General features: G+C 45.3%; 4 protein-coding genes across 8 annotated transcripts in view; all 4 read right to left on the bottom strand.

Moving 5' to 3' along the window:
- LOC106581666 (collagen alpha-3(VI) chain) overlaps positions 1-22,117 on the bottom strand; it is a 117,499-nt gene that overhangs the window by 39,870 nt on the left and 55,512 nt on the right. The window lies entirely within an intron of this gene.
- Positions 513-5,552, bottom strand: LOC106599006 (collagen alpha-3(VI) chain-like). The gene is made up of 7 exons (XM_045704392.1): positions 5,066-5,552; positions 4,163-4,762; positions 3,430-4,026; positions 2,701-3,312; positions 1,798-2,397; positions 1,065-1,661; positions 513-947 (listed from the first exon to the last, which is right to left on the bottom strand). Exons 1-7 carry the CDS (start codon positions 5,481-5,483, stop codon positions 790-792), a joined length of 3,582 nt encoding a protein of 1,193 aa, XP_045560348.1. The 5' UTR covers positions 5,484-5,552; the 3' UTR covers positions 513-789.
- Positions 8,061-10,284, bottom strand: LOC123729525 (collagen alpha-3(VI) chain-like). The gene is made up of 3 exons (XM_045704393.1): positions 9,798-10,284; positions 8,895-9,494; positions 8,061-8,758 (listed from the first exon to the last, which is right to left on the bottom strand). The coding sequence occupies exons 1-3, from the start codon at positions 10,213-10,215 to the stop codon at positions 8,139-8,141; spliced, it is 1,638 nt and encodes a 545-aa protein (XP_045560349.1). The 5' UTR covers positions 10,216-10,284; the 3' UTR covers positions 8,061-8,138.
- Positions 10,750-22,110, bottom strand: LOC123729524 (collagen alpha-3(VI) chain-like). The gene is made up of 14 exons (XM_045704391.1): positions 21,624-22,110; positions 20,721-21,320; positions 19,988-20,584; positions 19,259-19,870; positions 18,356-18,955; positions 17,623-18,219; positions 16,894-17,505; positions 15,991-16,590; positions 15,258-15,854; positions 14,529-15,140; positions 13,626-14,225; positions 12,893-13,489; positions 12,164-12,775; positions 10,750-11,861 (listed from the first exon to the last, which is right to left on the bottom strand). Exons 1-14 carry the CDS (start codon positions 22,039-22,041, stop codon positions 11,221-11,223), a joined length of 8,295 nt encoding a protein of 2,764 aa, XP_045560347.1. The 5' UTR covers positions 22,042-22,110; the 3' UTR covers positions 10,750-11,220.

Below are 22,117 nucleotides of genomic sequence, written 5' to 3'. Positions count from 1 at the left end.
ACAACATCCCTCCTGGGAGCCTGACTCTCAACTAGGGAATGTGAAGGTTCAGATAAAGAGTAATATTACATGTGGCATAGGTTATGGGAAAACAGGACAAAGCTGCTTCTGTCACATGAAAGTCATCCCTTTCACTTATCACAAGCAACTATTCAACGAAAGTGACAATTTGTGCATTGGCTTGAGTTATATCATAGGGAACATTGGTACAGAGGTATGAAATGAAACCACATGAAAGGCCTCAGGGGAACCTACAAGAGTGATCAAAGCTATCAACTACTCTATCCTAATGTAAAAGAGGAAATGGAACAGATCAAAAGCATATTTTTCTTACCTAGTATTGTTGGTATTAGTGTTGGTGTCATGGTTGTGTCCTGTATAATGGCAGTGTTCATGGCAGAAAGAAGCTGCTGTTGGATGTTGGGGAGGTCAGTAAATTCAGACACGGAGAGAGCATAACTGGGGTCATAGGATATCTTCTGTAATTCTCTGCTATCAGAGCTCCTTGTTCCAATTCCAAACACCAAGACACCAAGCTCCTTGAGAGCAGAAGCTGGTTTATCTACATTGTCAAAGGACCTTCCACCATTTAGCAGTATCAGAATCTGTGGAACACTTTCAAGGCGCCTACTTCCAGAGGAGGCAGTAAAGACGTAGTCCCTGACATACTGGAGAGCTGCTCCAGTGTTGAGGGGTCTCCCTCCTTTGTGCTTCAGCCCTCTTACGGTGTCAACAACCTCTTCTTTTCTCATGTAAGTGTTCAGATAGAAGTGGGCCTCTGGTTCTCTGCTATACTGTACCACAGAGACTCGATCTCTGTTCTCCCCCTACAGTGAGTTTCTCCACTACTCTTTGAACAAAGGCCCGCATTTCTGGGAAGCCATTCCTAGTGCCATCAGAACCATCCAGCAAGAATACTACATCCTTTCTGGCAATGCTTAGGTCCACTAAGAGTATCAGAAACAAAACAGTATGTCAACAAAACAGTATGTCAACATTGCTTCATCAAATCTGAAATATGTGTTTGTTGCTTTAGTTTTCCTAGATAATGCATCCGGTCTTACCTATGACTGTTGGGGAAATGGGTGTGGCGCCAACGTGTACAGTAATGAGTGAGGAGAAAAACTTATCCTGGACGCTGGGGAGATCAGAGAATTCAGAAACAGACTGGGAATAACTGGGGTCAGAGGCAATCCTTTGAACCTCTTTGCTAGAATTTCTGTTTCCAATGCCAAAGATCAAGACCCCACTCTCTTTCAGGGCAGAAACTGGTATTTCAACATTATCATTGGACCTCCCGCCACTCAGCAGTATCAGCATCTGAGGGACACCCTCTTGGCTTCTGCTTCCTGAGGAGGCAGTAAAGACGTTGTCCCTTACATACTGGAGGGCTGCCCCAGTGTTGAGGGGTCTACCTCCTCTGTGCCTCAGACCTCTGACGATGTCAAGAATGTCGCCCTTCGTGGTGTATGTGTTCAGATAGAAATTAACTTCTTGATCTCTACCGTACTGGACCACAGAAACGCGGTCTTTGTCTCCTCCCACATTGAGTTTCTCTACTACTCTCTGAACAAAATCACGCATTGCTGGGAATCCATTCCTTGTGCCATCAGAACCATCCAGAAGGAATACCACATCCTTTCTGGCGGTGTCATGATCAACTGAGAAAATCAATAGATTATGTTAATTCAAACTGATCAATTGTGGTGTTTTTGGCCAATTATATAGTCGTTTCTAAGACTCAGCGGACATTTTGTTAACACATCCTGACTCTTAATTCACAGTGATAACACATACCTAAAACTGTTGGTGATTCTGGAGTAACATCAATAACCACTGCCTCCACCGAGGACAGAAGTTGCTGCTGGATGCTTGGAAGGTCAGTAAAGTCTGAGACAGACAGAGCGTAACTGGGATCATGTGATATCCTCTGCAATTCTCTGCTATCAGAGCTCCTTGTTCCAATTCCAAAGACCAAAACCCCAAGCTCCTTCAGAGCAGAGGCTGGCGTGTCAACATTGTCAACCGACCTTCCACCACTCAACAGAATCAGTAGCTGTGGAACGCCTTCCAAGCGTCTGCTTCCGGAGGAGGCAGTAAAGACATTGTCCCTCACGTACTGGAGAGCTGCTCCAGTGTTGAGAGGTCTCCCGCCTTTGTGTCTCAGACCTCTTACAGTGTTGAGAATCTCTCCCTTTGTTGTGTATGTGTTCAGATAGAATTGGGCGGCTGGATCTCTACTGTACTGGACCACCGCAACGCGATCTTTGTTCTCATCCACACTGAGTGTCTCCACCACTCTTTGAACAAAGTCACGCATGGCTGGGAATCCACTCCTAGTGCCATCAGATCCATCCAGCAAGAACACAACATCCCTCCTGGGAGCCTGACTCTCAACTAGGGAATGTGAAGGTTCAGATAAAGAGTAATATTACATGTGGCATAGGTTATGGGAAAACAGGACAAAGCTGCTTCTGTCACATGAAAGTCATCCCTTTCACTTATCACAAACAACTATTCAACGAAAGTGACAATTTGTGCATTGGCTTGAGTTATATCATAGGGAACATTGGTACAGAGGTATGAAATGAAACCACATGAAAGGCCTCAGGGGTATCTACAAGAGTGATCAAAGCTATCAACTACTCTATCCTAATGTAAAAGAGGAAATGGAACAGATCAAAAGCATATTTTTCTTACCTAGTATTGTTGGTATTAGTGTTGGTGTCATGGTTGTGTCCTGTATAATGGCAGTGTTCATGGCAGAAAGAAGCTGCTGTTGGATGTTGGGGAGGTCAGTAAATTCAGACACGGAGAGAGCATAACTGGGGTCATAGGATATCTTCTGTAATTCTCTGCTATCAGAGCTCCTTGTTCCAATTCCAAACACCAAGACACCAAGCTCCTTGAGAGCAGAAGCTGGTTTATCTACATTGTCAAAGGACCTTCCACCATTTAGCAGTATTAGAATCTGTGGAACACTTTCAAGGCGCCTACTTCCAGAGGAGGCAGTAAAGACGTAGTCCCTGACATACTGGAGAGCTGCTCCAGTGTTGAGGGGTCTCCCTCCTTTGTGCTTCAGCCCTCTTACGGTGTCAACAACCTCTTCTTTTCTCATGTAAGTGTTCAGATAGAAGTGGGCCTCTGGTTCTCTGCTATACTGTACCACAGAGACTCGATCTCTGTTCTCCCCTACAGTGAGTTTCTCCACTACTCTTTGAACAAAGGCCTGCATTTCTGGGAAGCCATTCCTAGTGCCATCAGAACCATCCAGCAAGAATACTACATCCTTTCTGGCAATGCTTAGGTCCACTAAGAGTATCAGAAACAAAACAGTATGTCAACAAAACAGTATGTCAACATTGCTTCATCAAATCTGAAATATGTGTTTGTTGCTTTAGTTTTCCTAGATAATGCATCCGGTCTTACCTATGACTGTTGGGGAAATGGGTGTGGCGCCAACGTGTACAGTAATGAGTGAGGAGAAAAACTTATCCTGGACGCTGGGGAGATCAGAGAATTCAGAAACAGACTGGGAATAACTGGGGTCAGAGGCAATCCTTTGAACCTCTTTGCTAGAATTTCTGTTTCCAATGCCAAAGATCAAGACCCCACTCTCTTTCAGGGCAGAAACTGGTATTTCAACATTATCATTGGACCTCCCGCCACTCAGCAGTATCAGCATCTGAGGGACACCCTCTTGGCTTCTGCTTCCTGAGGAGGCAGTAAAGACGTTGTCCCTTACATACTGGAGGGCTGCCCCAGTGTTGAGGGGTCTACCTCCTCTGTGCCTCAGACCTCTGACGATGTCAAGAATGTCGCCCTTCGTGGTGTATGTGTTCAGATAGAAATTAACTTCTTGATCTCTACCGTACTGGACCACAGAAACGCGGTCTTTGTCTCCTCCCACATTGAGTTTCTCTACTACTCTCTGAACAAAATCACGCATTGCTGGGAATCCATTCCTTGTGCCATCAGAACCATCCAGAAGGAATACCACATCCTTTCTGGCGGTGTCATGATCAACTGAGAAAATCAATAGATTATGTTAATTCAAACTGATCAATTGTGGTGTTTTTGGCCAATTATATAGTCGTTTCTAAGACTCAGCGGCCATTTTGTTAACACTTCCTGACTCTTAATTCACAGTGATAACACATACCTAAAACTGTTGGTGATTCTGGAGTAACATCAATAACCACTGCCTCCACCGAGGACAGAAGTTGCTGCTGGATGCTCGGAAGGTCAGTAAAGTCTGAGACAGACAGAGCGTAACTGGGATCATGTGATATCCTCTGCAATTCTTTGCTATCAGAGCTCCTTGTTCCAATTCCAAAGACCAAAACCCCAAGCTCCTTCAGAGCAGAGGCTGGCGTGTCAACATTGTCAACCGACCTTCCACCACTCAACAGAATCAATAGCTGTGGAACGCCTTCCAAGCGTCTGCTTCCGGAGGAGGCAGTAAAGACATTGTCCCTCACGTACTGGAGAGCTGCTCCAGTGTTGAGAGGTCTCCCGCCTTTGTGTCTCAGACCTCTTACAGTGTTGAGAATCTCTCCCTTTGTTGTGTATGTGTTCAGATAGAATTGGGCGGCTGGATCTCTACTGTACTGGACCACCGCAACGCGATCTTTGTTCTCATCCACACTGAGTGTCTCCACCACTCTTTGAACAAAGTCACGCATGGCTGGGAATCCACTCCTAGTGCCATCAGATCCATCCAGCAAGAACACAACATCCCTCCTGGGAGCCTGACTCTCAACTAGGGAATGTGAAGGTTCAGATAAAGAGTCATATTACATGTGGCATAGGTTATGGAAAAACAGGACAAAGCTGCTTCTGTCACATGAAAGTCATCCCTTTCACTTATCACAAACAACTATTCAACGAAAGTGACAATTTGTGCATTGGCTTGAGTTATATCATAGGGAACATTGGTACAGAGGTATGAAATGAAACCACATGAAAGGCCTCAGGGGAACCTACAAGAGTGATCAAAGGTATCAACTACTCTATCCTAATGTAAAAGAGGAAATGGAACAGATCAAAAGCATATTTTTCTTACCTAGCATTGTTGGTATTAGTGTTGGTGTCATGGTTGTGTCCTGTATAATGGCAGTGTTCATGGCAGAAAGAAGCTGCTGTTGGATGTTGGGGAGGTCAGTAAATTCAGACACGGAGAGAGCATAACTGGGGTCATAGGATATCTTCTGTAATTCTCTGCTATCAGAGCTCCTTGTTCCAATTCCAAACACCAAGACACCAAGCTCCTTGAGAGCAGAAGCTGGTTTGTCTACATTGTCAAAGGACCTTCCACCATTTAGCAGTATCAGAATCTGTGGAACACTTTCAAGGCTCCTACTTCCAGAGGAGGCAGTAAAGATGTAGTCCCTGACATACTGGAGAGCTGCTCCAGTGTTGAGGGGTCTCCCTCCTTTGTGCTTCAGCCCTCTTACGGTGTCAACAACCTCTTCTTTTCTCATGTAAGTGTTCAGATAGAAGTGGGCCTCTGGTTCTCTGCTATACTGTACCACAGAGACTCGATCTCTGTTCTCCCCCTACAGTGAGTTTCTCCACTACTCTTTGAACAAAGTCCCGCATTTCTGGGAAGCCATTCCTAGTGCCATCAGAACCATCCAGCAAGAATACTACATCCTTTCTGGCAATGCTTAGGTCCACTAAGAGTATCAGAAACAAAACAGTATGTCAACAAAACAGTATGTCAACATTGCTTCATCAAATCTGAAATATGTGTTTGTTGCTTTAGTTTTCCTAGATAATGCATCCGGTCTTACCTATGACTGTTGGGGAAATGGGTGTGGCGCCAACGTGTACAGTAATGAGTGAGGAGAAAAACTTATCCTGGACGCTGGGGAGATCAGAGAATTCAGAAACAGACTGGGAATAACTGGGGTCAGAGGCAATCCTTTGAACCTCTTTGCTAGAATTTCTGTTTCCAATGCCAAAGATCAAGACCCCAATCTCTTTCAGGGCAGAAACTGGTATTTCAACATTATCATTGGACCTCCCGCCACTCAGCAGTATCAGCATCTGAGGGACACCCTCTTGGCTTCTGCTTCCTGAGGAGGCAGTAAAGACGTTGTCCCTTACATAATGGAGGGCTGCCCCAGTGTTGAGGGGTCTACCTCCTCTGTGCCTCAGACCTCTGACGATGTCAAGAATGTCGCCCTTCGTGGTGTATGTGTTCAGATAGAAATTAACTTCTTGATCTCTACCGTACTGGACCACAGAAACGCGGTCTTTGTCTCCTCCCACATTGAGTTTCTCTACTACTCTCTGAACAAAATCACGCATTGCTGGGAATCCATTCCTTGTGCCATCAGAACCATCCAGAAGGAATACCACATCCTTTCTGGCGGTGTCATGATCAACTGAGAAAATCAATAGATTATGTTAATTCAAACTCATCAATTGTGGTGTTTTTGGCCAATTATATAGTCGTTGCTAAGACTCAGCGGCCATTTTGTTAACACATCCTGACTCTTAATTCACAGTGATAACACATACCTAAAACTGTTGGTGATTCTGGAGTAACATCAATAACCACTGCCTCCACCGAGGACAGAAGTTGCTGCTGGATGCTTGGAAGGTCAGTAAAGTCTGAGACAGACAGAGCGTAACTGGGATCATGTGATATCCTCTGCAATTCTCTGCTATCAGAGCTCCTTGTTCCAATTCCAAAGACCAAAACCCCAAGCTCCTTCAGAGCAGAGGCTGGCGTGTCAACATTGTCAACCGACCTTCCACCACTCAACAGAATCAGTAGCTGTGGAACGCCTTCCAAGCGTCTGCTTCCGGAGGAGGCAGTAAAGACATTGTCCCTCACGTACTGGAGAGCTGCTCCAGTGTTGAGAGGTCTCCCGCCTTTGTGTCTCAGACCTCTTACAGTGTTGAGAATCTCTCCCTTTGTTGTGTATGTGTTCAGATAGAATTGGGCGGCTGGATCTCTACTGTACTGGACCACCGCAACGCGATCTTTGTTCTCATCCACACTGAGTGTCTCCACCACTCTTTGAACAAAGTCACGCATGGCTGGGAATCCACTCCTAGTGCCATCAGATCCATCCAGCAAGAACACAACATCCCTCCTGGGAGCCTGACTCTCAACTAGGGAATGTGAAGGTTCAGATAAAGAGTCATATTACATGTGGCATAGGTTATGGGAAAACAGGACAAAGCTGCTTCTGTCACATGAAAGTCATCCCTTTCACTTATCACAAACAACTATTCAACGAAAGTGACAATTTGTGCATTGGCTTGAGTTATATCATAGGGAACATTGGTACAGAGGTATGAAATGAAACCACATGAAAGGCCTCAGGGGAACCTACAAGAGTGATCAAAGGTATCAACTACTCTATCCTAATGTAAAAGAGGAAATGGAACAGATCAAAAGCATATTTTTCTTACCTAGTATTGTTGGTATTAGTGTTGGTGTCATGGTTGTGTCCTGTATAATGGCAGTGTTCATGGCAGAAAGAAGCTGCTGTTGGATGTTGGGGAGGTCAGTAAATTCAGACACGGAGAGAGCATAACTGGGGTCATAGGATATCTTCTGTAATTCTCTGCTATCAGAGCTCCTTGTTCCAATTCCAAACACCAAGACACCAAGCTCCTTGAGAGCAGAAGCTGGTTTATCTACATTGTCAAAGGACCTTCCACCATTTAGCAGTATCAGAATCTGTGGAACACTTTCAAGGCGCCTACTTCCAGAGGAGGCATTAAAGATGTAGTCCCTGACATACTGGAGAGCTGCTCCAGTGTTGAGGGGTCTCCCTCCTTTGTGCTTCAGCCCTCTTACGGTGTCAACAACCTCTTCTTTTCTCATGTAAGTGTTCAGATAGAAGTGGGCCTCTGGTTCTCTGCTATACTGTACCACAGAGACTCGATCTCTGTTCTCCCCCTACAGTGAGTTTCTCCACTACTCTTTGAACAAAGTCCCGCATTTCTGGGAAGCCATTCCTAGTGCCATCAGAACCATCCAGCAAGAATACTACATCCTTTCTGGCAATGCTTAGGTCCACTAAGAGTATCAGAAACAAAACAGTATGTCAAAAAAACAGTATGTCAACATTGCTTCATCAAATCTGAAATATGTGTTTGTTGCTTTAGTTTTCCTAGATAATGCATCCGGTCTTACCTATGACTGTTGGGGAAATGGGTGTGGCGCCAACGTGTACAGTAATGAGTGAGGAGAAAAACTTATCCTGGACGCTGGGGAGATCAGAGAATTCAGAAACAGACTGGGAATAACTGGGGTCAGAGGCAATCCTTTGAACCTCTTTGCTAGAATTTCTGTTTCCAATGCCAAAGATCAAGACCCCACTCTCTTTCAGGGCAGAAACTGGTATTTCAACATTATCATTGGACCTCCCGCCACTCAGCAGTATCAGCATCTGAGGGACACCCTCTTGGCTTCTGCTTCCTGAGGAGGCAGTAAAGACGTTGTCCCTTACATACTGGAGGGCTGCCCCAGTGTTGAGGGGTCTACCTCCTCTGTGCCTCAGACCTCTGACGATGTCAAGAATGTCGCCCTTCGTGGTGTATGTGTTCAGATAGAAATTAACTTCTTGATCTCTACCGTACTGGACCACAGAAACGCGGTCTTTGTCTCCTCCCACATTGAGTTTCTCTACTACTCTCTGAACAAAATCACGCATTGCTGGGAATCCATTCCTTGTGCCATCAGAACCATCCAGAAGGAATACCACATCCTTTCTGGCGGTGTCATGATCAACTGAGAAAATCAATAGATTATGTTAATTCAAACTCATCAATTGTGGTGTTTTTGGCCAATTATATAGTCGTTTCTAAGACTCAGCGGCCATTTTGTTAACACATCCTGACTCTTAATTCACAGTGATAACACATACCTAAAACTGTTGGTGATTCTGGAGTAACATCAATAACCACTGCCTCCACCGAGGACAGAAGTTGCTGCTGGATGCTTGGAAGGTCAGTAAAGTCTGAGACAGACAGAGCGTAACTGGGATCATGTGATATCCTCTGCAATTCTCTGCTATCAGAGCTCCTTGTTCCAATTCCAAAGACCAAAACCCCAAGCTCCTTCAGAGCAGAGGCTGGCGTGTCAACATTGTCAACCGACCTTCCACCACTCAACAGAATCAGTAGCTGTGGAACGCCTTCCAAGCGTCTGCTTCCGGAGGAGGCAGTAAAGACATTGTCCCTCACGTACTGGAGAGCTGCTCCAGTGTTGAGAGGTCTCCCGCCTTTGTGTCTCAGACCTCTTACAGTGTTGAGAATCTCTCCCTTTGTTGTGTATGTGTTCAGATAGAATTGGGCGGCTGGATCTCTACTGTACTGGACCACCGCAACGCGATCTTTGTTCTCATCCACACTGAGTGTCTCCACCACTCTTTGAACAAAGTCACGCATGGCTGGGAATCCACTCCTAGTGCCATCAGATCCATCCAGCAAGAACACAACATCCCTCCTGGGAGCCTGACTCTCAACTAGGGAATGTGAAGGTTCAGATAAAGAGTCATATTACATGTGGCATAGGTTATGGGAAAACAGGACAAAGCTGCTTCTGTCACATGAAAGTCATCCCTTTCACTTATCACAAACAACTATTCAACGAAAGTGACAATTTGTGCATTGGCTTGAGTTATATCATAGGGAACATTGGTACAGAGGTATGAAATGAAACCACATGAAAGGCCTCAGGGGAACCTACAAGAGTGATCAAAGGTATCAACTACTCTATCCTAATGTAAAAGAGGAAATGGAACAGATCAAAAGCATATTTTTCTTACCTAGTATTGTTGGTATTAGTGTTGGTGTCATGGTTGTGTCCTGTATAATGGCAGTGTTCATGGCAGAAAGAAGCTGCTGTTGGATGTTGGGGAGGTCAGTAAATTCAGACACGGAGAGAGCATAACTGGGGTCATAGGATATCTTCTGTAATTCTCTGCTATCAGAGCTCCTTGTTCCAATTCCAAACACCAAGACACCAAGCTCCTTGAGAGCAGAAGCTGGTTTATCTACATTGTCAAAGGACCTTCCACCATTTAGCAGTATCAGAATCTGTGGAACACTTTCAAGGCGCCTACTTCCAGAGGAGGCAGTAAAGACGTAGTCCCTGACATACTGGAGAGCTGCTCCAGTGTTGAGGGGTCTCCCTCCTTTGTGCTTCAGCCCTCTTACGGTGTCAACAACCTCTTCTTTTCTCATGTAAGTGTTCAGATAGAAGTGGGCCTCTGGTTCTCTGCTATACTGTACCACAGAGACTCGATCTCTGTTCTCCCCCTACAGTGAGTTTCTCCACTACTCTTTGAACAAAGTCCCGCATTTCTGGGAAGCCATTCCTAGTGCCATCAGAACCATCCAGCAAGAATACTACATCCTTTATGGCAATGCTTAGGTCCACTAAGAGTATCAGAAACAAAACAGTATGTCAACAAAACAGTATGTCAACATTGCTTCATCAAATCTGAAATATGTGTTTGTTGCTTTAGTTTTCCTAGATAATGCATCCGGTCTTACCTATGACTGTTGGGGGAAATGGGTGTGGCGCCAACGTGTACAGTAATGAGTGAGGAGAAAAACTTATCCTGGACGCTGGGGAGATCAGAGAATTCAGAAACAGACTGGGAATAACTGGGGTCAGAGGCAATCCTTTGAACCTCTTTGCTAGAATTTCTGTTTCCAATGCCAAAGATCAAGACCCCACTCTCTTTCAGGGCAGAAACTGGTATTTCAACATTATCATTGGACCTCCCGCCACTCAGCAGTATCAGCATCTGAGGGACACCCTCTTGGCTTCTGCTTCCTGAGGAGGCAGTAAAGACGTTGTCCCTTACATACTGGAGGGCTGCCCCAGTGTTGAGGGGTCTACCTCCTCTGTGCCTCAGACCTCTGACGATGTCAAGAATGTCGCCCTTCGTGGTGTATGTGTTCAGATAGAAATTAACTTCTTGATCTCTACCGTACTGGACCACAGAAACGCGGTCTTTGTCTCCTCCCACATTGAGTTTCTCTACTACTCTCTGAACAAAATCACGCATTGCTGGGAATCCATTCCTTGTGCCATCAGAACCATCCAGAAGGAATACCACATCCTTTCTGGCGGTGTCATGATCAACTGAGAAAATCAATAGATTATGTTAATTCAAACTGATCAATTGTGGTGTTTTTGGCCAATTATATAGTCGTTTCTAAGACTCAGCGGCCATTTTGTTAACACATCCTGACTCTTAATTCACAGTGATAACACATACCTAAAACTGTTGGTGATTCTGGAGTAACATCAATAACCACTGCCTCCACCGAGGACAGAAGTTGCTGCTGGATGCTTGGAAGGTCAGTAAAGTCTGAGACAGACAGAGCGTAACTGGGATCATGTGATATCCTCTGCAATTCTCTGCTATCAGAGCTCCTTGTTCCAATTCCAAAGACCAAAACCCCAAGCTCCTTCAGAGCAGAGGCTGGCGTGTCAACATTGTCAACCGACCTTCCACCACTCAACAGAATCAGTAGCTGTGGAACGCCTTCCAAGCGTCTGCTTCCGGAGGAGGCAGTAAAGACATTGTCCCTCACGTACTGGAGAGCTGCTCCAGTGTTGAGAGGTCTCCCGCCTTTGTGTCTCAGACCTCTTACAGTGTTGAGAATCTCTCCCTTTGTTGTGTATGTGTTCAGATAGAATTGGGCGGCTGGATCTCTACTGTACTGGACCACCGCAACGCGATCTTTGTTCTCATCCACACTGAGTGTCTCCACCACTCTTTGAACAAAGTCACGCATGGCTGGGAATCCACTCCTAGTGCCATCAGATCCATCCAGCAAGAACACAACATCCCTCCTGGGAGCCTGACTCTCAACTAGGGAATGTGAAGGTTCAGATAAAGAGTCATATTACATGTGGCATAGGTTATGGGAAAACAGGACAAAGCTGCTTCTGTCACATGAAAGTCATCCCTTTCACTTATCACAAACAACTATTCAACGAAAGTGACAATTTGTGCATTGGCTTGAGTTATATCATAGGGAACATTGGTACAGAGGTATGAAATGAAACCACATGAAAGGCCTCAGGGGAACCTACAAGAGTGATCAAAGGTATCAACTACTCTATCCTAATGTAAAAGAGGAAATGAAAAGATCAAAAGCATATTTTTCTTACCTAGTATTGTTGGTATTAGTGTTGGTGTCATGGTTGTGTCCTGTATAATGGCAGTGTTCATGGCAGAAAGAAGCTGCTGTTGGATGTTGGGGAGGTCAGTAAATTCAGACACGGAGAGAGCATAACTGGGGTCATAGGATATCTTCTGTAATTCTCTGCTATCAGAGCTCCTTGTTCCAATTCCAAACACCAAGACACCAAGCTCCTTGAGAGCAGAAGCTGGTTTATCTACATTGTCAAAGGACCTTCCACCATTTAGCAGTATCAGAATCTGTGGAACACTTTCAAGGCGCCTACTTCCAGAGGACGCAGTAAAGACGTAGTCCCTGACATACTGGAGAGCTGCTCCAGTGTTGAGGGGTCTCCCTCCTTTGTGCTTCAGCCCTCTTACGGTGTCAACAACCTCTTCTTTTCTCATGTAAGTGTTCAGATAGAAGTGGGCCTCTGGTTCTCTGCTATACTGTACCACAGAGACTCGATCTCTGTTCTCCCCTACAGTGAGTTTCTCCACTACTCTTTGAACAAAGTCCCGCATTTCTGGGAAGCCATTCCTAGTGCCATCAGAACCATCCAGCAAGAATACTACATCCTTTCTGGCAATGCTTAGGTCCACTAAGAGTATCAGAAACAAAACAGTATGTCAACAAAACAGTATGTCAACATTGCTTCATCAAATCTGAAATATGTGTTTGTTGCTTTAGTTTTCCTAGATAATGCATCCGGTCTTACCTATGACTGTTGGGGAAATGGGTGTGGCGCCAACGTGTACAGTAATGAGTGAGGAGAAAAACTTATCCTGGACGCTGGGGAGATCAGAGAATTCAGAAACAGACTGGGAATAACTGGGGTCAGAGGCAATCCTTTGAACCTCTTTGCTAGAATTTCTGTTTCCAATGCCAAAGATCAAGACCCCACTCTCTTTCAGGGCAGAAACTGGTATTTCAACATTATCATTGGACCTCCCGCCACTCAGCAGTATCAGCATCTGAGGGACACCCTCTTGGCTTCTGCTTCCTGAGGAGGCAGTAAAGACGTTGTCCCTTACATACTGGAGGGCTGCCCCAGTGTTGAGGGGTCTACCTCCTCTGTGCCTCAGACCTCTGACGATGTCAAGAATGTCGCCCTTCGTGGTGTATGTGTTCAGATAGAAATTAACTTCTTGATCTCTACCGTACTGGACCACAGAAACGCGGTCTTTGTCTCCTCCCACATTGAGTTTCTCTACTACTCTCTGAACAAAATCACGCATTGCTGGGAATCCATTCCTTGTGCCATCAGAACCATCCAGAAGGAATACCACATCCTTTCTGGCGGTGTCATGATCAACTGAGAAAATCAATAGATTATGTTAATTCAAACTGATCAATTGTGGTGTTTTTGGCCAATTATATAGTCGTTTCTAAGACTCAGCGGCCATTTTGTTAACACATCCTGACTCTTAATTCACAGTGATAACACATACCTAAAACTGTTGGTGATTCTGGAGTAACATCAATAACCACTGCCTCCACCGAGGACAGAAGTTGCTGCTGGATGCTTGGAAGGTCAGTAAAGTCTGAGACAGACAGAGCGTAACTGGGATCATGTGATATCCTCTGCAATTCTCTGCTATCAGAGCTCCTTGTTCCAATTCCAAAGACCAAAACCCCAAGCTCCTTCAGAGCAGAGGCTGGCGTGTCAACATTGTCAACCGACCTTCCACCACTCAACAGAATCAGTAGCTGTGGAACGCCTTCCAAGCGTCTGCTTCCGGAGGAGGCAGTAAAGACATTGTCCCTCACGTACTGGAGAGCTGCTCCAGTGTTGAGAGGTCTCCCGCCTTTGTGTCTCAGACCTCTTACAGTGTTGAGAATCTCTCCCTTTGTTGTGTATGTGTTCAGATAGAATTGGGCGGCTGGATCTCTACTGTACTGGACCACCGCAACGCGATCTTTGTTCTCATCCACACTGAGTGTCTCCACCACTCTTTGAACAAAGTCACGCATGGCTGGGAATCCACTCCTAGTGCCATCAGATCCATCCAGCAAGAACACAACATCCCTCCTGGGAGCCTGACTCTCAACTAGGGAATGTGAAGGTTCAGATAAAGAGTCATATTACATGTGGCATAGGTTATGGGAAAACAGGACAAAGCTGCTTCTGTCACATGAAAGTCATCCCTTTCACTTATCACAAACAACTATTCAACGAAAGTGACAATTTGTGCATTGGCTTGAGTTATATCATAGGGAACATTGGTACAGAGGTATGAAATGAAACCACATGAAAGGCCTCAGGGGAACCTACAAGAGTGATCAAAGGTATCAACTACTCTATCCTAATGTAAAAGAGGAAATGGAACAGATCAAAAGCATATTTTTCTTACCTAGTATTGTTGGTATTAGTGTTGGTGTCATGGTTGTGTCCTGTATAATGGCAGTGTTCATGGCAGAAAGAAGCTGCTGTTGGATGTTGGGGAGGTCAGTAAATTCAGACACGGAGAGAGCATAACTGGGGTCATAGGATATCTTCTGTAATTCTCTGCTATCAGAGCTCCTTGTTCCAATTCCAAACACCAAGACACCAAGCTCCTTGAGAGCAGAAGCTGGTTTATCTACATTGTCAAAGGACCTTCCACCATTTAGCAGTATCAGAATCTGTGGAACACTTTCAAGGCGCCTACTTCCAGAGGAGGCATTAAAGATGTAGTCCCTGACATACTGGAGAGCTGCTCCAGTGTTGAGGGGTCTCCCTCCTTTGTGCTTCAGCCCTCTTACGGTGTCAACAACCTCTTCTTTTCTCATGTAAGTGTTCAGATAGAAGTGGGCCTCTGGTTCTCTGCTATACTGTACCACAGAGACTCGATCTCTGTTCTCCCCTACAGTGAGTTTCTCCACTACTCTTTGAACAAAGTCCCGCATTTCTGGGAAGCCATTCCTAGTGCCATCAGAACCATCCAGCAAGAATACTACATCCTTTCTGGCAATGCTTAGGTCCACTAAGAGTATCAGAAACAAAACAGTATGTCAACAAAACAGTATGTCAACATTGCTTCATCAAATCTGAAATATGTGTTTGTTGCTTTAGTTTTCCTAGATAATGCATCCGGTCTTACCTATGACTGTTGGGGAAATGGGTGTGGCGCCAACGTGTACAGTAATGAGTGAGGAGAAAAACTTATCCTGGACGCTGGGGAGATCAGAGAATTCAGAAACAGACTGGGAATAACTGGGGTCAGAGGCAATCCTTTGAACCTCTTTGCTAGAATTTCTGTTTCCAATGCCAAAGATCAAGACCCCACTCTCTTTCAGGGCAGAAACTGGTATTTCAACATTATCATTGGACCTCCCGCCACTCAGCAGTATCAGCATCTGAGGGACACCCTCTTGGCTTCTGCTTCCTGAGGAGGCAGTAAAGACGTTGTCCCTTACATACTGGAGGGCTGCCCCAGTGTTGAGGGGTCTACCTCCTCTGTGCCTCAGACCTCTGACGATGTCAAGAATGTCGCCCTTCGTGGTGTATGTGTTCAGATAGAAATTAACTTCTTGATCTCTACCGTACTGGACCACAGAAACGCGGTCTTTGTCTCCTCCCACATTGAGTTTCTCTACTACTCTCTGAACAAAATCACGCATTGCTGGGAATCCATTCCTTGTGCCATCAGAACCATCCAGAAGGAATACCACATCCTTTCTGGCGGTGTCATGATCAACTGAGAAAATCAATAGATTATGTTAATTCAAACTGATCAATTGTGGTGTTTTTGGCCAATTATATAGTAGTTTCTAAGACTCAGCGGCCATTTTGTTAACACATCCTGACTCTTAATTCACAGTGATAACACATACCTAAAACTGTTGGTGATTCTGGAGTAACATCAATAACCACTGCCTCCACCGAGGACAGAAGTTGCTGCTGGATGCTTGGAAGGTCAGTAAAGTCTGAGACAGACAGAGCGTAACTGGGATCATGTGATATCCTCTGCAATTCTCTGCTATCAGAGCTCCTTGTTCCAATTCCAAAGACCAAAACCCCAAGCTCCTTCAGAGCAGAGGCTGGCGTGTCAACATTGTCAACCGACCTTCCACCACTCAACAGAATCAGTAGCTGTGGAACGCCTTCCAAGCGTCTGCTTCCGGAGGAGGCAGTAAAGACATTGTCCCTCACGTACTGGAGAGCTGCTCCAGTGTTGAGAGGTCTCCCGCCTTTGTGTCTCAGACCTCTTACAGTGTTGAGAATCTCTCCCTTTGTTGTGTATGTGTTCAGATAGAATTGGGCGGCTGGATCTCTACTGTACTGGACCACCGCAACGCGATCTTTGTTCTCATCCACACTGAGTGTCTCCACCACTCTTTGAACAAAGTCACGCATGGCTGGGAATCCACTCCTAGTGCCATCAGATCCATCCAGCAAGAACACAACATCCCTCCTGGGAGCCTGACTCTCAACTAGGGAATGTGAAGGTTCAGATAAAGAGTCATATTACATGTGGCATAGGTTATGGGAAAACAGGACAAAGCTGCTTCTGTCACATGAAAGTCATCCCTTTCACTTATCACAAACAACTATTCAACGAAAGTGACAATTTGTGCATTGGCTTGAGTTATATCATAGGGAACATTGGTACAGAGGTATGAAATGAAACCACATGAAAGGCCTCAGGGGAACCTACAAGAGTGATCAAAGGTATCAACTACTCTATCCTAATGTAAAAGAGGAAATGGAACAGATCAAAAGCATATTTTTCTTACCTAGTATTGTTGGTATTAGTGTTGGTGTCATGGTTGTGTCCTGTATAATGGCAGTGTTCATGGCAGAAAGAAGCTGCTGTTGGATGTTGGGGAGGTCAGTAAATTCAGACACGGAGAGAGCATAACTGGGGTCATAGGATATCTTCTGTAATTCTCTGCTATCAGAGCTCCTTGTTCCAATTCCAAACACCAAGACACCAAGCTCCTTGAGAGCAGAAGCTGGTTTATCTACATTGTCAAAGGACCTTCCACCATTTAGCAGTATCAGAATCTGTGGAACACTTTCAAGGCGCCTACTTCCAGAGGAGGCAGTAAAGACGTAGTCCCTGACATACTGGAGAGCTGCTCCAGTGTTGAGGGGTCTCCCTCCTTTGTGCTTCAGCCCTCTTACGGTGTCAACAACCTCTTCTTTTCTCATGTAAGTGTTCAGATAGAAGTGGGCCTCTGGTTCTCTGCTATACTGTACCACAGAGACTCGATCTCTGTTCTCCCCTACAGTGAGTTTCTCCACTACTCTTTGAACAAAGTCCCGCATTTCTGGGAAGCCATTCCTAGTGCCATCAGAACCATCCAGCAAGAATACTACATCCTTTCTGGCAATGCTTAGGTCCACTAAGAGTATCAGAAACAAAACAGTATGTCAACAAAACAGTATGTCAACATTGCTTCATCAAATCTGAAATATGTGTTTGTTGCTTTAGTTTTCCTAGATAATGCATCCGGTCTTACCTATGACTGTTGGGGAAATGGGTGTGGCGCCAACGTGTACAGTAATGAGTGAGGAGAAAAACTTATCCTGGACGCTGGGGAGATCAGAGAATTCAGAAACAGACTGGGAATAACTGGGGTCAGAGGCAATCCTTTGAACCTCTTTGCTAGAATTTCTGTTTCCAATGCCAAAGATCAAGACCCCACTCTCTTTCAGGGCAGAAACTGGTATTTCAACATTATCATTGGACCTCCCGCCACTCAGCAGTATCAGCATCTGAGGGACACCCTCTTGGCTTCTGCTTCCTGAGGAGGCAGTAAAGACGTTGTCCCTTACATACTGGAGGGCTGCCCCAGTGTTGAGGGGTCTACCTCCTCTGTGCCTCAGACCTCTGACGATGTCAAGAATGTCGCCCTTCGTGGTGTATGTGTTCAGATAGAAATTAACTTCTTGATCTCTACCGTACTGGACCACAGAAACGCGGTCTTTGTCTCCTCCCACATTGAGTTTCTCTACTACTCTCTGAACAAAATCACGCATTGCTGGGAATCCATTCCTTGTGCCATCAGAACCATCCAGAAGGAATACCACATCCTTTCTGGCGGTGTCATGATCAACTGAGAAAATCAATAGATTATGTTAATTCAAACTGATCAATTGTGGTGTTTTTGGCCAATTATATAGTCGTTTCTAAGACTCAGCGGCCATTTTGTTAACACATCCTGACTCTTAATTCACAGTGATAACACATACCTAAAACTGTTGGTGATTCTGGAGTAACATCAATAACCACTGCCTCCACCGAGGACAGAAGTTGCTGCTGGATGCTTGGAAGGTCAGTAAAGTCTGAGACAGACAGAGCGTAACTGGGATCATGTGATATCCTCTGCAATTCTCTGCTATCAGAGCTCCTTGTTCCAATTCCAAAGACCAAAACCCCAAGCTCCTTCAGAGCAGAGGCTGGCGTGTCAACATTGTCAACCGACCTTCCACCACTCAACAGAATCAGTAGCTGTGGAACGCCTTCCAAGCGTCTGCTTCCGGAGGAGGCAGTAAAGACATTGTCCCTCACGTACTGGAGAGCTGCTCCAGTGTTGAGAGGTCTCCCGCCTTTGTGTCTCAGACCTCTTACAGTGTTGAGAATCTCTCCCTTTGTTGTGTATGTGTTCAGATAGAATTGGGCGGCTGGATCTCTACTGTACTGGACCACCGCAACGCGATCTTTGTTCTCATCCACACTGAGTGTCTCCACCACTCTTTGAACAAAGTCACGCATGGCTGGGAATCCACTCCTAGTGCCATCAGATCCATCCAGCAAGAACACAACATCCCTCCTGGGAGCCTGACTCTCAACTAGGGAATGTGAAGGTTCAGATAAAGAGTCATATTACATGTGGCATAGGTTATGGGAAAACAGGACAAAGCTGCTTCTGTCACATGAAAGTCATCCCTTTCACTTATCACAAACAACTATTCAACGAAAGTGACAATTTGTGCATTGGCTTGAGTTATATCATAGGGAACATTGGTACAGAGGTATGAAATGAAACCACATGAAAGGCCTCAGGGGAACCTACAAGAGTGATCAAAGGTATCAACTACTCTATCCTAATGTAAAAGAGGAAATGGAACAGATCAAAAGCATATTTTTCTTACCTAGTATTGTTGGTATTAGTGTTGGTGTCATGGTTGTGTCCTGTATAATGGCAGTGTTCATGGCAGAAAGAAGCTGCTGTTGGATGTTGGGGAGGTCAGTAAATTCAGACACGGAGAGAGCATAACTGGGGTCATAGGATATCTTCTGTAATTCTCTGCTATCAGAGCTCCTTGTTCCAATTCCAAACACCAAGACACCAAGCTCCTTGAGAGCAGAAGCTGGTTTATCTACATTGTCAAAGGACCTTCCACCATTTAGCAGTATCAGAATCTGTGGAACACTTTCAAGGCGCCTACTTCCAGAGGAGGCATTAAAGACGTAGTCCCTGACATACTGGAGAGCTGCTCCAGTGTTGAGGGGTCTCCCTCCTTTGTGCTTCAGCCCTCTTACGGTGTCAACAACCTCTTCTTTTCTCATGTAAGTGTTCAGATAGAAGTGGGCCTCTGGTTCTCTGCTATACTGTACCACAGAGACTCGATCTCTGTTCTCCCCTACAGTGAGTTTCTCCACTACTCTTTGAACAAAGTCCCGCATTTCTGGGAAGCCATTCCTAGTGCCATCAGAACCATCCAGCAAGAATACTACATCCTTTCTGGCAATGCTTAGGTCCACTAAGAGTATCAGAAACAAAACAGTATGTCAACAAAACAGTATGTCAACATTGCTTCATCAAATCTGAAATATGTGTTTGTTGCTTTAGTTTTCCTAGATAATGCATCCGGTCTTACCTATGACTGTTGGGGAAATGGGTGTGGCGCCAACGTGTACAGTAATGAGTGAGGAGAAAAACTTATCCTGGACGCTGGGGAGATCAGAGAATTCAGAAACAGACTGGGAATAACTGGGGTCAGAGGCAATCCTTTGAACCTCTTTGCTAGAATTTCTGTTTCCAATGCCAAAGATCAAGACCCCACTCTCTTTCAGGGCAGAAACTGGTATTTCAACATTATCATTGGACCTCCCGCCACTCAGCAGTATCAGCATCTGAGGGACACCCTCTTGGCTTCTGCTTCCTGAGGAGGCAGTAAAGACGTTGTCCCTTACATACTGGAGGGCTGCCCCAGTGTTGAGGGGTCTACCTCCTCTGTGCCTCAGACCTCTGACGATGTCAAGAATGTCGCCCTTCGTGGTGTATGTGTTCAGATAGAAATTAACTTCTTGATCTCTACCGTACTGGACCACAGAAACGCGGTCTTTGTCTCCTCCCACATTGAGTTTCTCTACTACTCTCTGAACAAAATCACGCATTGCTGGGAATCCATTCCTTGTGCCATCAGAACCATCCAGAAGGAATACCACATCCTTTCTGGCGGTGTCATGATCAACTGAGAAAATCAATAGATTATGTTAATTCAAACTGATCAATTGTGGTGTTTTTGGCCAATTATATAGTCGTTTCTAAGACTCAGCGGACATTTTGTTAACACATCCTGACTCTTAATTCACAGTGATAACACATACCTAAAACTGTTGGTGATTCTGGAGTAACATCAATAACCACTGCCTCCACCGAGGACAGAAGTTGCTGCTGGATGCTTGGAAGGTCAGTAAAGTCTGAGACAGACAGAGCGTAACTGGGATCATGTGATATCCTCTGCAATTCTCTGCTATCAGAGCTCCTTGTTCCAATTCCAAAGACCAAAACCCCAAGCTCCTTCAGAGCAGAGGCTGGCGTGTCAACATTGTCAACCGACCTTCCACCACTCAACAGAATCAGTAGCTGTGGAACGCCTTCCAAGCGTCTGCTTCCGGAGGAGGCAGTAAAGACATTGTCCCTCACGTACTGGAGAGCTGCTCCAGTGTTGAGAGGTCTCCCGCCTTTGTGTCTCAGACCTCTTACAGTGTTGAGAATCTCTCCCTTTGTTGTGTATGTGTTCAGATAGAATTGGGCGGCTGGATCTCTACTGTACTGGACCACCGCAACGCGATCTTTGTTCTCATCCACACTGAGTGTCTCCACCACTCTTTGAACAAAGTCACGCATGGCTGGGAATCCACTCCTAGTGCCATCAGATCCATCCAGCAAGAACACAACATCCCTCCTGGGAGCCTGACTCTCAACTAGGGAATGTGAAGGTTCAGATAAAGAGTCATATTACATGTGGCATAGGTTATGGGAAAACAGGACAAAGCTGCTTCTGTCACATGAAAGTCATCCCTTTCACTTATCACAAACAACTATTCAACGAAAGTGACAATTTGTGCATTGGCTTGAGTTATATCATAGGGAACATTGGTACAGAGGTATGAAATGAAACCACATGAAAGGCCTCAGGGGAACCTACAAGAGTGATCAAAGGTATCAACTACTCTATCCTAATGTAAAAGAGGAAATGGAACAGATCAAAAGCATATTTTTCTTACCTAGTATTGTTGGTATTAGTGTTGGTGTCATGGTTGTGTCCTGTATAATGGCAGTGTTCATGGCAGAAAGAAGCTGCTGTTGGATGTTGGGGAGGTCAGTAAATTCAGACACGGAGAGAGCATAACTGGGGTCATAGGATATCTTCTGTAATTCTCTGCTATCAGAGCTCCTTGTTCCAATTCCAAACACCAAGACACCAAGCTCCTTGAGAGCAGAAGCTGGTTTATCTACATTGTCAAAGGACCTTCCACCATTTAGCAGTATCAGAATCTGTGGAACACTTTCAAGGCGCCTACTTCCAGAGGAGGCATTAAAGATGTAGTCCCTGACATACTGGAGAGCTGCTCCAGTGTTGAGGGGTCTCCCTCCTTTGTGCTTCAGCCCTCTTACGGTGTCAACAACCTCTTCTTTTCTCATGTAAGTGTTCAGATAGAAGTGGGCCTCTGGTTCTCTGCTATACTGTACCACAGAGACTCGATCTCTGTTCTCCCCC

The sequence above is a fragment of the Salmo salar genome, chromosome ssa21, assembly GCF_905237065.1.
Source record: "Salmo salar chromosome ssa21, Ssal_v3.1, whole genome shotgun sequence".
NCBI classification, from domain to species: Eukaryota; Metazoa; Chordata; class Actinopteri; order Salmoniformes; family Salmonidae; genus Salmo; species Salmo salar.
The sequence above is the reverse complement of the archived record's forward strand: the minus strand, read 5'-3'. Positions and strand labels throughout refer to the sequence as shown.

What these genes read in the sequence shown, in the direction of transcription:
- LOC106599006 (XM_045704392.1), bottom strand. Translation starts at nt 5,483, where the DNA reads ATGAGAAAAGAAGAGGTTGTTGACACCGTAAGAGGGCTGAAGCACAAA. An exon ending in AGAATCACCAACAGTTTTAG is followed by an intron (nt 4,027 to 4,162) that starts GTATGTGTTATC and finishes TGATTTTCTCAG; the next exon opens with TTGATCATGACACCGCCAGA. An exon ending in AGAATCACCAACAGTTTTAG is followed by an intron (nt 1,662 to 1,797) that starts GTATGTGTTATC and finishes TGATTTTCTCAG; the next exon opens with TTGATCATGACACCGCCAGA.
- LOC123729525 (XM_045704393.1), bottom strand. Translation starts at nt 10,215, where the DNA reads ATGAGAAAAGAAGAGGTTGTTGACACCGTAAGAGGGCTGAAGCACAAA. An exon ending in ACTAATACCAACAATACTAG is followed by an intron (nt 9,495 to 9,797) that starts GTAAGAAAAATA and finishes CACATTCCCTAG; the next exon opens with TTGAGAGTCAGGCTCCCAGG. An exon ending in AGAATCACCAACAGTTTTAG is followed by an intron (nt 8,759 to 8,894) that starts GTATGTGTTATC and finishes TGATTTTCTCAG; the next exon opens with TTGATCATGACACCGCCAGA.
- LOC123729524 (XM_045704391.1), bottom strand. Translation starts at nt 22,041, where the DNA reads ATGAGAAAAGAAGAGGTTGTTGACACCGTAAGAGGGCTGAAGCACAAA. An exon ending in AGAATCACCAACAGTTTTAG is followed by an intron (nt 18,220 to 18,355) that starts GTATGTGTTATC and finishes TGATTTTCTCAG; the next exon opens with TTGATCATGACACCGCCAGA. An exon ending in ACTAATACCAACAATACTAG is followed by an intron (nt 11,862 to 12,163) that starts GTAAGAAAAATA and finishes CACATTCCCTAG; the next exon opens with TTGAGAGTCAGGCTCCCAGG.